Source organism: Haplochromis burtoni, unplaced genomic scaffold (assembly GCF_018398535.1).
Source record: "Haplochromis burtoni strain Fernald_Lab_line unplaced genomic scaffold, NCSU_Asbu1 Contig_23, whole genome shotgun sequence".
NCBI classification, from domain to species: domain Eukaryota; kingdom Metazoa; phylum Chordata; class Actinopteri; order Cichliformes; family Cichlidae; genus Haplochromis; species Haplochromis burtoni.
Window position 1 is genome coordinate 1,326,214 of NW_024582384.1, and position 13,410 is coordinate 1,339,623.

Below are 13,410 nucleotides of genomic sequence, written 5' to 3' on the forward strand. Positions count from 1 at the left end.
TATAGTGTTCAAAGTCAGTTTGACAGAGTGTTTTAGAAAGAGTGTGTAACCCCCGACACACACTGCTGAGATCATTCTGCAGCTGTTGCTTATTGGCTTTTCAGTAAATAAGGCATTTATTGGCCAAAACGTCTAAACACACGCAAGCGAGTGTCCACTATTGTGAGGCTTTTAGAAGTAGATGCTTATTCTGTTATTAGGCAATTGTTTAAGAAGCAGCTGCAGATACAAATTTAGCACTTCAGAAGTTTGTGGGGCCTTTTGCATTTGATTTGATTGCATTAGATTTTTTTTTTTGGAGTTTGTATGCGTGGGTGTTCTCCTCACTTAAAGAGACCTGCATTATAAGATAAGTTTTACAGCCATGAAAACGGCACAGGGATATAAAAATATCATTATTTTGGTCTGTTTAGTACCAATATCCATACATTTCTTATGCATAACATCCTTAAAAGACAGCATTAAATGTACTGAAGTAAATTTAGAAATTAAGCACATTTCTGGCCTGCAAAAGCAACTGAAAGACACACACCTATCGTAATCACTGTCATCTGGTTTCAGTGCTTTTGCATGGAAAATGGAAAGCATGGACGCTTAATGAGATGATCCCTCAGAGATCATCCCTCTGCTCCCTGATGGAACAGAAGAACCACAAGAACACGAGCCAGACATTTTAATGGCCATCACCAGAGCACTTGTACTCTGTCGAGGAAGCACACACACGCACAGTTTGCCATCTACCAATGAGTCAAGAGCGAATATATCTAAAACCATGGAAAGCTTAAAAAGTTTCCAAAGTGCATTGCCAACATTTCTACATAACCTTTTTTTCTGTTTGGCTGTGTTTGTCTGTTGGTGGTGGTTGTCTTTATCAGGCTCATCTGTTGCAGTTCTTTTATATCAGTTCAGTATCTTGCAGTAAGTGCTGCTGTTGTTTGATCCTTTTTAAGGTTGAGGCTGATGAAAAGGGTGGTCTGACATAATGTGAAAGCAGAAATACACTAAAGGCTCACATGACTCTCCTCAAAGGCTTTTTAAGTACTTGGCAAATCCACGTTTCCCACATTTGTCCTCAGCTCATACAGCAGCGGCGACAGCTACATGATTCATCTTTTGGGTCACTGTCATCCTTCGTAGATGTGTGTTCCCCCAGCGCTCACAATTTTATTGTACTATAAAGCAGGCTTCTGTTGCACAATGACCCTACTTTCTTCTTCTTCTTCGTTTTTAGGTAGCATGGTACTCCACCTGCTACAGAAACAATGTGCAATTACAGCAGTTAGTGCTGTTAGGATCGCCTCATTGACCTGATGCAAAGTTTCAGGAGAAACATTCAGAAAGCCTCAGTCAAAGGGATTTATTATTGTCTAACAGTGAGGTTGAAATGGCATTTTGTTTTCAAGAAACAACCTGCAAAGGAGTTGCGTTTAGTCAGCACAATTTGCTTCTAAGTATAGACAGAGATTTAAATGCAGTATATCTAAATCATCTCCACTCTTGCAGAAATAACTGACATTTTCAGGAGGTAACAGTAATTGGCATTTTGAAGCAATGCATTGAGGCCAGAATAGCAGAACCTAGCCATTATGAGTCTTTCTGAATGGTTTGGTTTAAAATGCCTTGGCTCTACTGCTTTATGCAGATGTGGTTTCTCTGCGCTAAACCACCAACTGTTAGCAAAGCTCTGATTAGCTTCCCTGTTACTGCTAAATGGACAGGGTAATTACTTGGCTTACGGTAGAACAGTAGAACAGTTGGCTACACACAGCCTACAGCTGATAGATTTAATGCTTTTAATGGAGCCATTATACTCTTATTTTGCGCATATTTCAAATTACTTTATATTTAATGCTATATTTGACTGTGAAACTGTTATAATTGCCGCACTATTACAGTAGCAGCACTCTTGGCTGTGCAGCAGTCAGCATTATTTGTGAAAGTGTGCTCTGTTCACTTGACTCCGTGGTTAAGGCCATTCGCATTGGCATATTTCCCTCAACTACAATGCACTTTTTTTATTTGCATCAGTATTTGCACAATCAATGCAAATACAATTGCCTTGTGTGCACTAAAGTGACTGTAACTAAATATGCTTATTACAGCAGTAGATCACAAGACTTGTAGAGATGACGCTCCAGAGAACGATCATCCATCTCCAGTGATCATTATCTCTGAAGAGCTTTATACCATCTTTCAGCTTCTTGGTTTGTTTTTGCTTCCTTAAATGTGCTGCTTTGGTTCTCTCTCATTGCTTATCTCAATGTGTCATTTGGCCAATAAAGAAGCAACTGAAAACTTCCTGTTCAGGCTATGACAGGTTCCTTCAGTTAGTGAATCAGTGGATTTGGGGGTGGGGGGGTGGGGGGCAGATTACAGTGGGCATCACATGGCCAGAACCACTCCTATAATGAATAGTTGTGTCCCTCCATAAATGCTGGATGTGTCTATAAGGAGCTGCTCACCAAATCAATTTGAATGCTGTGTTCACATCTGCGCGTTTCCCCCAAGTTGCCCAAAAATCAGTTGTCTCTGAGCTGAACTAAAAGCAACAGGACATACATTTATGAATACCTATGTTTGAGTTGCTGTATGTCGCCAACATTAAAGTTCCTCTCTCTGTTTTCAGGGGTTTCCTGGTGACTTTGGGGAGAGAGGACCACCTGGGCCAGATGGAGAGCCAGTATGTCACACTCTTACTTTCCCACACACACACACCTGATGTTTACTGTAACATTTTCACAGTGCTTGTGGCTAAATCCTCAGTTGGTCCAGCAGTTTGCCTCCGTGTTTGGGTTTTGTTTGAAGTTGTTCTCGACAAGCATCGCTATTGCATTTCATTTCGTGTCATGCCTCCAGCTGCTGTAGATCATTTTCCTTGGCACATATTTTCCAAAAAAGAAAAAGAAAAAGGAAAAAAACTGTATTAAATGTAGCTTTTCCTATTCGCCGCTGTAAACTGGGTCCCAACACACGTATAGCTTCACAGCCATGAGAAGGCGATATCCAAGAATAGTAAATGATGTAACAGGATGCCATTTTGATGACTCCCCCCATTCATTAATGACGGACCAGCAAAACCCAGTCTGTGTAACTCCGTCCATATGGAAGACAAATAATTGGACCGTAGCATTTCCACTATTTTTGATATTCCTACAAATTTGGGACTTCATAAGCCCGTCAGTGAAAACTCTAGAACAAAAACATAAAAAGTTACACTTGATGCACACTGAACTACGCATAATAAAAGTGAAGTTAAGGTTTATGTTCTAGAAAACACTTCACCTATCCACTTCTGACTTTTCCAATGAGTCAGGCTTTTAGAGCAGGCAGCTGAACTGCTAATAAATCCTTTTTTGGGCTGTTTATTCTCTTCCTGAGAAAAAGACCCATCTTCCAAAGTGGATTACGCATTAGATTTATCAAATGTTATTATGAAATAATCAGTAAGCTTATGGAATATATGAAAATATATTTATATATACTTTGCTTTTTCCTTCTCCACTCTTTGTTGTCTTTACTTGTGACGACATGTTTAATGCATTTTACTCCTGCAAAGCAAGCAGATTGTCTTCAAATCTTGATGAAGCTTAAAATGTTTGGGGAAAAAAGCAGAATATACTTATTTAATCTTAGATGCTTACTGGAAAAGTCAGACTCAACAAGGCTGTGCTTCTGGGGGGCATTGAGCTATCAGTAATTTCAAATGCAGAGGGAAAGCTATCATCAGTAGATGTATAGTTTGTTATTTGTTTGTGGGTAGCTGCAGTGGAGAAATGTCCTGTAGATGGATGTACCATCAACCTCCTATGAGGCCTATTGGGAAGTCATCAGATTTGCTGTGATGATGGTGTTGGTGATGGTGTCATAAGTCACCAAATAAGTAATCCTTTGAAGAAAAATGACCATGGCCATGGCTAAAACAGTCAACTTCATGATGGTGGTAAATAAAAGAAAATACCATTTAAACAATGACATCACCTACTGCTTAATGTTGTTGCCTTTTGATGCCACCAGTTTTGCTGTTGCCATGTTGGTGCTTTAAAACTGGGCATCATGAGCAATAGGAAACTTGTCATTAGCTAATGAGGTTATCCAGTGCACATACTTTATAATTTTCCATAAGTTACAAATTAAACTTTGTGTTTTCAATATAACCACCATTAAGTCATCAGGAAAGTGTTTACTGAGGTCACAGAACAAGGGAGCCAAGGTTTCTTTTCCCATAGACTTCTACACAACTGGAAGACTTTTTGCAACCAGTGGAGTCGCCCCCTGCTGGCCATTAAAAAGAAAGCAGGTCTCTTTTGCATTGGCTTCATGTTTCCAAAGTTTAGTGAAAGAAACTACTTTCTTTCACTAAACTTTTATGCTGTCTATGAATAAAAGTCAAAAATGAGTGAGATAGATTTTCTTTAACACTGAATGGGTATACTGTACTAACTCCTGGATATTTCACTGGGTTAAATTAAAACCTGTTAATGGCCTTAATTAGGATACAGTCTCTGTCCTCTTGTCTTTCTTTCTTTTCTTTCTTTTTTTGAGGTAGAACCTGCATATTTGAAAAAGCCACAGTGGGACGATGGTCTCACATCCCTTTTACTTCTACATGAGACCCCTCACACACACACAAATATGCACACACATATTCATGCACACAGCCACCTCTCATAAGCTGCGAAGAACACTGAGCCACTCTTCTGAGCATGTTTGTTTAAAAAAAGGGCCAATAACCCATGAAACTTGCTCCTTTTCCCTCTCTCTTCATCTCACTAACTCTCTCTCTCCTCCTCTCCAACTAGGGTAACATGGGAGCCCCCGGTCCAAACGGAGTTCCTGGACTTATTGTGAGTTGTAGTTTGTGTGTTTTCTGTGCACAATCTCGGCTGCAAATGTTTAAATGAAACTGAATATACCTGCAAAACTGGGGGAAAAAGGAGAAAACTTTATTAGCTTGCATTTATGTCACCTGCCAGTTTGGTGGGGATCTAATTCATATATTTAATATAGATATTAGGTGAATGTGGATGGTTCTTAGACGCCAGGGCTTTTTTCACAGTGAGTGCAAAGCCTGAATTGTGCAGTTTATATCTGCTATTTTCTCACATGAAGAACAAGGCACTCGTGTGCAGTTTATCAATCACACAGACCTTAACAGTGCATCTTGTCCTCCTCTTGAAGCGCCCTTTTAATAACTATTTTTAGAACAGAGCTGCCCCCCGCCCACCCATCACCTTGCCCTCCATGCTTGCCCAGCCCGACAGCCGCATAATTGTGTATGATTATAATGTCTCCCTGGTTTCTCTTGTTGCGTCCCGTCTTCACCCATTGCTGCCACTCCTCCCGACCTATTCTAGGCCACCGGTGGTGGTAGTAGGCCTGTAATTGAAGGACTCTGATTACAGCCCTAGTCTGAGCTTTGTGTCCTCTTTATCCGTCTTATCCGTCAGCATAATGTACAGTACGTAGCAGCAGGACGGAGTGCCACTACAAAGATAAAAATATACAGTCACTCTTCTCTGGGGACTCCAAAGCTGAGAAGCTTTGGGTGAAGGCTGGCAACTACTGAAGTAGAGAAAATGTCTAGACTACGACTCTCACTTAGAAATACACTCAAAATAGATAGTTTCTCTTTTCTTATTTTTCCTTATATTTAACAGTTTAAAAATGAACCAAATTTTATTGTGTTAAAGACTGCCATTCTGAAATACAAACAAGACCTACTTTGATGTCATGAAGCCTCATATGTGGCAGTTTTTCACCAGTATGATGTTTCTGTGTCTATGATTATGCTAGGAATCACTGGAGTTCATTATCAGTCTTCTCCATTAGCTGAAATCACATCTCACCATCTCTGTGTTTTATTTGCAATACGCTGACTGTTTATGATGCATTTTCACTATTAGTACAAGTGCATGCTACAATGCTGTTTGACATGTCTGTGCTGTTTGGTGTGCAATAGGATGTTTTTTCAATAAGTCCCATCTGGACGTAGCGTTTTCAGTAGGAGAAACGTTTCGTCACTCATCCAAGTGACTTCTTCAGTCTCAGCTTACTGCAGGTTTCCCCAACCTTATAAAGAGTACATTTGAGCAAAAACTGAAACTAGCCCACTGAATGATCAAAACGCTATTAACAGAATCAGTCTTTTGCAATTTACTTACCTGGATGATTGAGCATGCATCAAGACATGTTTTTATAGGGTTTCATATGTGCATAAATACAAAAACAGGCCTTTTTAGTCTTTTGCTAGCTGGTTACTGGGCAACCTTTTGGCATCTCATTGTATCATGCATAACTGAAGTTTTGAGGCTACAAATGAATCAGAATCAGAATCAGAATCCGATGTTATGCTTGGGAAATAAAAATGATACGATCCCTTTGTAAGGTCTTATAGTTGTTAAAATGCAAAATCCAGGTTATAGATGCATTAGACAGATGGATTTCAATGTGTGCACAGAGCGGAGGCAAGTATTTCTCATTGCAGCAGCATCCTCCCAAAACACACACAGAGACACACAAAAATACATAAGGACCTTGCTCTTAGTGACCATTGGGTTTGAATACTTGAATACCCCAAAACTGCAAATCTGTGTCTTTCGAATGTGCAAAATTCAGTTTCAGAGTTCATTTGTGGGGAACAAAAGTCTATACAGAAGTGAATCTGCTGTTTTAAGAGAGCAGCTAAGTGTCAAGTGAGAGTTCAGGTAGAGTGATAATAGACAAGAATTCATTGAAATTAAGATTAATGTGTTTCTTCATGCATTTCTAGCTATTTGTGAGCAGGAAATATGCCGTTGAAATTAACATTTAAGTGTGAGACTAGAGCACTGAAACTATAGAGCAGATCTTGTTGTTTTAGAGACAGATCAGTCCAGCAGGATATGACTTAATTATCAGGTATTAGATTCCATTAGATTAGAAGTTTGGGGGGAAGGTTGCCTTTTAACTCACAATACCAAATTAAGTGAGTTGCTCCGAGGTGCAATTTTGCAGCTTACATTTGATAACATCCTCTGTCGATTATTCACTGGGGCTAATGTTTGAAACACTAAGCCAAGGCTACTCTTTGATTTAAGCTTCAGATGCACAATCTTGGCTTCTGACCACAGCATCTATTCATTCTTCCCGGTGTCAGCCATATATTATCATCCATTGTTTTATGTTGTGTGTGATGTGATAGCGAGGCTGGAAGCAAGACAGTGAATTTATTCTTAATCAATCCCAAAGAGCGCTCTTATTGTATATGTGTTTTTTACATTAATGAATGGGGCCTGGGCCACATCTTTGTTCGTTATGCGTGTGATATCACTATTTATTAATGTGTTTCTTGTTTATCCCATCTTCTTGCATTAGGGAGACATGGGACCTGTGGGACAGATTGGCCCGCCAGGACCTAATGGACTGAAGGTAATCTCTCACACACATAGAGATAGAAACTGTTGCCTTCACTGTCTTATTTTTATCAGTTATTGCATATGCAATAAAACAAGAGATTTTTAAGAAGGCCTATTTTAAGCTTTTGAATTTGGATTAGTTACCAGTTATGTGCCGTAAAGATGCACTTTTGATCGAATTTGGCTTTTGGGGTGCCTTTCAACCAGTTTGTTGGTGCTTTTTCCAGGGGGTGCCTGGAAATCCAGGAGAACCAGGACTGAAAGGTGATAAGGTGATCTGAATATTCCTGTTATTGACCTGTGTTTAAGCAGCATGTGATGGATATGTAGTCTTTTGCATCCTACCGTAGATATTTCTGTCCAGAGTTTAGACCTTAAACAGCATGCTTTCATTAGGTGTCACCTGCAAATTAACTTATATAAACCTCTGAGGATTGTTTCTATTGGTGTAGATGAGGTTTCCATATGCATATTTTTGTGAAATCTATTATGGAAGCATTTTAATTTAAAGCAGCCAGCCAAGCTATTGAAGAAAATGAAAGAAAAGTAGACAGACATTGTCCTTGAAATTTAAAACAAACAGCAGCATGAAGAGACCACTCAGCACTGATGATTTAAGGAGGCTCAACTAGAAGGCCTTTTAAGGACAGCAGTAAAATCTGGCTGCCTCTACTAAAACCAGAACAGTGTACAATACCTTAATGATGGTAAAGCACAAATAGTCAGATCTGAAAGTGACTGAAAGACCTTCATCAGAGGCCTCATGCTTGAAATTTGGTTTATTGGACACTTCTCACTTTGCATTTGTAATTACTGCAGTTACTCATTATTACTCATTTGTTTTGTGCTGGAACGGCCTGCAAAACATGTGGTGTGGCAAACTGCAGCAATGCCTTTCATAATACATACTGACACCACATGGAATAGTTGGCTAATCCAGTAAATAACACTCGCTGTGTGTGGATATTCATAAAGTGTAAACTGCTAATTAGTATTGTCTGTTTAAAAATAAATAAATAAAAGCTTGTATTTGGAAAAGTGGAACATTTCATTCCCCCCTAATGGTTTCCATTTTTTTTTCTTTTTTTCTGTCCATACCTCATCCATCCACCTATGTATGCGTGTTCGTCTCCTCCTCTCTCTCTGTCAGGGTGAAATTGGGATTCCTGGAGAGCAAGGGGAGATTGGATTCAAAGGAGACAAGGTACGTCACCTTTGCAACACAGTTGTGCACGCCTCACATGCACACGCTCTCTATCTCACTGCTTTCTGACCTCCTCAGCCACCGTACGGAACGCTACCTGCAGTACACTCGTGTTACACAGCCTTTGTCTTTGCAAAATGACTTTTCCAGATGTCTGCTGTTCAGCTTAAGGAAATTCATGTGTTCACCCTCCACATTTGTCTCCGTGTGTAAGCAAAATTCAAATCCATCGCAGAGCAGAGTGGCCTCAAGAGATAGCACAATCTTGAACAGAGAGTCATGCATGTCGAATGTCTGCTTTGCTAGAAAAGAAATTAAGCTTCTGATCCTGTCTGTCTGACTGTCTCTCTGAGTTTTTAACTTTTGTTTGTATTGGACAGGGTGTCCAGGGGGCCCCAGGTTTACCAGGCATCCGTGGGAAACCGGGACCACAGGTTAGTTCTTGTCTGGGAATGTATTCATGAAAACCAGGAATACATTTAACTGTTAAAATGTGGATAAGCAATTAGATAAGCAATAGTTTAGTTTTTGTTTGTTTGTTTGTTTTTGCCTTCATTGGTCCTTAAGCTATTTCCTTAATAGCCTTTGTGCTAACAGTTTGGCCAGAAAACAAAACTCAAGATATGTCTATTAGTTCTGCTAAACAGACATACCAGTTAACTTAGCAGAAAGCTGAAAACTGCAAGCTCAGCAGTGTCAAAAGGTCCAAAACCTGCACATTATGTAATCTTTAATGTTTAAAGTAGGGTTTTTGTTAATCAACAGTAAACATAACTATTTTTATAGCCTGTTATGTCCAGGACTATTTCTTGGCCTGATGCAACAATTTCCTATCCATGAGGTTTACAAGCATCCATTAGAGTGTCCAGGAAGTCGCTGCTCTTTGCCAGGAAACTGTCACCAGCATTATATCAGGTCAAGTGGCTCTATGGTGTAGTGGTTTCTATAGTTGCCTAACAAGTGAGAGACCCCTAGTCTGATCCTAGAAGGAGGCACAAACCTTTATAGGGTTGCATCAGATGTAAAAAATCTGCCAAATCAAACATATGGAGCTACCCACTGTAGCGATCCCTTGTGAATAATGGAGCAGCTGAAAGTAGCATTTCAGTCTCTCAGGAAGTTAAGTCCAGCTTTACTAACCACACCCAGGACTGATTATGCCAGACTTGCTAAATCAAGAAATCACTTAAACAGAACCTGTCTGACAAAGTTAAGTAGATCTTAAAAAGCAGCACATCATGCCACGATGTAAAGAAACATCTGAGAAACAAAGTCAAGTGGAAAAGGGTTCCAGTAAACCACGGTGAGTGCCATTATTCACAACTTGAAACAGTGGTGAAGCTTCCCAGGAGTGACCGGCCGATCAAAATTACTTCAAGAACACATCAACGACTCATTTAGGCCTCATTTAGGCCTCATTTGCCTCAATTAAGGTCAGAGGTCATGATTAGAAAATAAGAAAGCGACTAGGCAAAAATGGCATCTGTAAAAGAGAGGAGGAAACCACTGCTGACCAAAAAGACACACAAAGACTCGCCTCACATTTGCCATAAAACACCTTGATGAGCCGCAAGACTTTTGAGAAAATATTCTGTGGACTGACGAGACCAACTTTGAATTTTTTGGAAGCTTTGAGGCTCGTTACAGCTGGTGTAAAACTAACACAGCATTTCATAAATAACACCATACCAACAATCAAACATGGTGGTGGTAGTGTGATGGTCAGCATTGCTGGTTCAGGACGTGGACAACTTGCTGAGACTTGATTGATCAGTGAGCAGTGCTTTCGTACCTTTTGAGCTCATTTCAAACATAACCTGCTCCAGAAAAAGTTAGGTCTTTTGCCTTGCCAATGCACCCCATTAATAAGTGAACCACATTCATAAAACAGACAAACAAGTGGTAACACTGAAGTTACATGGATAAGCCCAAATCCTGCTTCGTAGTACAGGACTCAGCTGCTGGCTGTCCCAAATGCACAGACATTTGCAAATGTCACTGATCCTCTCATCTCATTTTCAGCATGAGTTTTTATTTCTTATCACATCCAACTGTTTCAAGTCTTTCTGTTTTACAGGGAAAGCCAGGAGAGAAAGGTCCCGATGGTACCCCCGGACCTCCGGGCCCTGAGGTTTGTATTTACTCCTTTGTTGTTGCATTTGATGTCTGTATTTCACAGACAGAATAATAATCGATGCCCTTTTTAATCTTGATAGGGTTTTCCTGGTGACATGGGACCACCAGGAGAGAACGGCCTTGAAGGACCAAAGGTTAGTAAAATCATGATCTAAGCTAAGCAGTCCCTAAACTAACTCATGATTCAAAACAGGGACAGAACTTGGCTAGTGCTCCACAGCAACACTGGGAGAGATACAGTGGCTCTTGAGCTAAATTATAACGCCAGCCCCCTAATATTCACATGATGATAATGTTTTTATATTTATATAAGTAGGTGTAATACCACTGCCTTATTTTAGTTTTGAGCATTACTTTTGCTTATACTTGATCATAAACTAAACATCATCTGGAGAAAGTTTCAGTAGATGGTGGCTCAAGAGTTGGCAGTTCGCCTTGTAATCGGAAGGTTGCCGGTTCAGTCTCGGTCGTTGTGTCCTTGGGCAAGACACTTCACCCGTTGCCTACTGGTGGTGGTCAGAGGGCCCGGTGGCGCCAGTGTCCGGCAGCCTCGCCTCTGTCAGTGCGCCCCAGGGTGGCTGTGGCTACAATGTAGCTTGCCATCACCAGTGTGTGAATGGGTGGATGACTGGTTGTGTAAAGCGCTTTGGGGTCCTTAGGGACTAAGTAAAAGTGCTATACAAATACAGGCCAAGGAACTGTCCGATAACACCGGAGTCATGAGGATTCATCCTCTGGGGCCCATTGTTGTCTGTCTCAAATTTTTATGGCTGTCCATCCAATCTAACTAACAGACCCATATCATTTTCCCCATAACAGTGCTGCTACTGTGGCTCAAAACACATATGTAAATGCTACAATTACTTTTACAATTGTTTTACTGTCTTTTACCCATCAAGGGAAAACCAGGGGCTAGAGGTTTACCAGGCCCACGAGGGATCCCTGGCTTGGAGGTAAGACTCTCAGACGCCACCCACATAAGAATGACCCCGCTGTCCCTGACAGGCATTCAAAGATTTATGGCACAAGGATTTTTTTATTTATTTTTTTGCTAAGGAACACTTAATGTCCCTAAACATAAGCCATGCTAAGATCAATATCATCTGTTTCCAGGGAGACGAGGGCCCTATTGGACCACCGGGCCTAACAGGACTCGAGGTGAGTTATTGGTTAAACACCTGCTCTTATGAAAATAGAGGATACGAGAGAAAGATAGTCAGGTCTCATGTAGGCCATAAAACAAGGCTCATTACTTTCCACCAGAGTATCGTAAGTTAGAACAACACAATGTGCGCATGTTTGATCAGTGAAAAACAAGGGCTATAATTGCCTGTTTCTGTAGTTGTATCGTATAATTTAGAATGTTTGTCTAAATTGTATCCCATGCAGAAGCATCCTATTTCTATCTGTGGTAAGCTCCTCACCAAAGATAGAGGGAGGGGAAGGGACAGAGCTATCACTTAGACTGTGAAAAGCATTGCAATGTGAGGCTAAATTTGTCCGCAAGCGTGACAATCAACTAAATTAATACTTACTGTTTAAATTAGCGTGGTGTTTGCACCCCAGGGTTAAACTTTTACTACAGAGTAGACAGTAACCTAACCACAAAGACAGAAAGAGCTATACAAGATCAATATGCTTTAAATTATGTGTTACTCCTTTTAATTCTCAGCCAGCTCCATCGTACGTATTTTAACTTCACAGCTTTAGCTTTATGCATGCACAACATTCGCTGTGCCACAGTTAGAGATCATATGAACGGTGATAAAGTAGGCTCTCTTTGTGGGTTTTTCTTGCTTTGGACAAGTCAGAAGTCTTGTGTTCTGTGTCTTACACAGCCTCCTGTAGCCTCAGGAGATTTTACTCATGGTGCATGCAATTCTTGATCATGGCCACTAGGGGGCAATAATTGCCATCACCATGTTTATAGGTGGAACGATTTATAGGTGTCATAAAATGCTTGAAGACAGTAATGGGCCACTGCAGAAACATAAGATTTGTGATTGTGACTATTAAAATATTTTTGAAATGACTGAAATTTTAAAAAATTATTTTCAGAATAAATATTTGGTCAAGCTTACACTTCACAGCAAAACAAACTCAGATGCTACCTAAGTAATTGTCATCCCATCCTTTCTTCCACTCATCTGCACTTTCTTTCAGCCTAACTCCCTCCACACTCACCCTCCTCCCACCCACTCGCCTGCATCAGACTCTAACCTCCTTTTTGTGCTCCTTCCGAGGGGAAGCGCCGTACGACTCCTCCAGGAGTTGTGATTGATCTCTGGCCAGGTGCCGCAGGTCCTCCTACTCCTCCACCTCATCAGCTAGCTGTCTTTCAGCTTCAGCACAGACTGACACTCTGTATCGCTGCATTAGCCTCTCTCTTTTTTATCCTCTCCCTCATCTTCTCATTTGCTCTTCATTTGTGTCTCTCTCTCTGCACAATGAATGATCTTCCTCTAATCTAAAAAAGATGATAAGAAGAATTCTTGGAAATCTCTAATTAACTGCAAGAATCTGCCTTCACCCTTTGTGTCTTAGAGCCTTATCCAGCACTGCGTTGTAAAAGCAGCTGAGCAAACCTGAGTAAAACTTTGGTACCGTTGAGTCACTCAATCAAGAACTATGGCTCAGGCATTCCTGACCTGAAGGTGGTACTACCAGTAAAAAAGT

At 40.6% G+C, this 13,410-nt stretch overlaps 1 protein-coding gene across 1 annotated transcript in view; it reads left to right on the forward strand.

Moving 5' to 3' along the window:
• col27a1a (collagen, type XXVII, alpha 1a) overlaps window positions 1–13,410 on the forward strand; it is a 65,809-nt gene that overhangs the window by 33,178 nt on the left and 19,221 nt on the right. Inside the window, exons 13-22 of the mRNA XM_005917263.3 lie at window positions 2,627–2,680; window positions 4,800–4,844; window positions 7,354–7,407; window positions 7,622–7,666; window positions 8,545–8,598; window positions 8,979–9,032; window positions 10,676–10,729; window positions 10,815–10,868; window positions 11,634–11,687; window positions 11,848–11,892. Of these exons, the coding sequence (XP_005917325.1) occupies window positions 2,627–2,680; window positions 4,800–4,844; window positions 7,354–7,407; window positions 7,622–7,666; window positions 8,545–8,598; window positions 8,979–9,032; window positions 10,676–10,729; window positions 10,815–10,868; window positions 11,634–11,687; window positions 11,848–11,892 (513 nt within the window). The remainder of the gene's footprint in view (window positions 1–2,626; window positions 2,681–4,799; window positions 4,845–7,353; window positions 7,408–7,621; window positions 7,667–8,544; window positions 8,599–8,978; window positions 9,033–10,675; window positions 10,730–10,814; window positions 10,869–11,633; window positions 11,688–11,847; window positions 11,893–13,410) is intronic.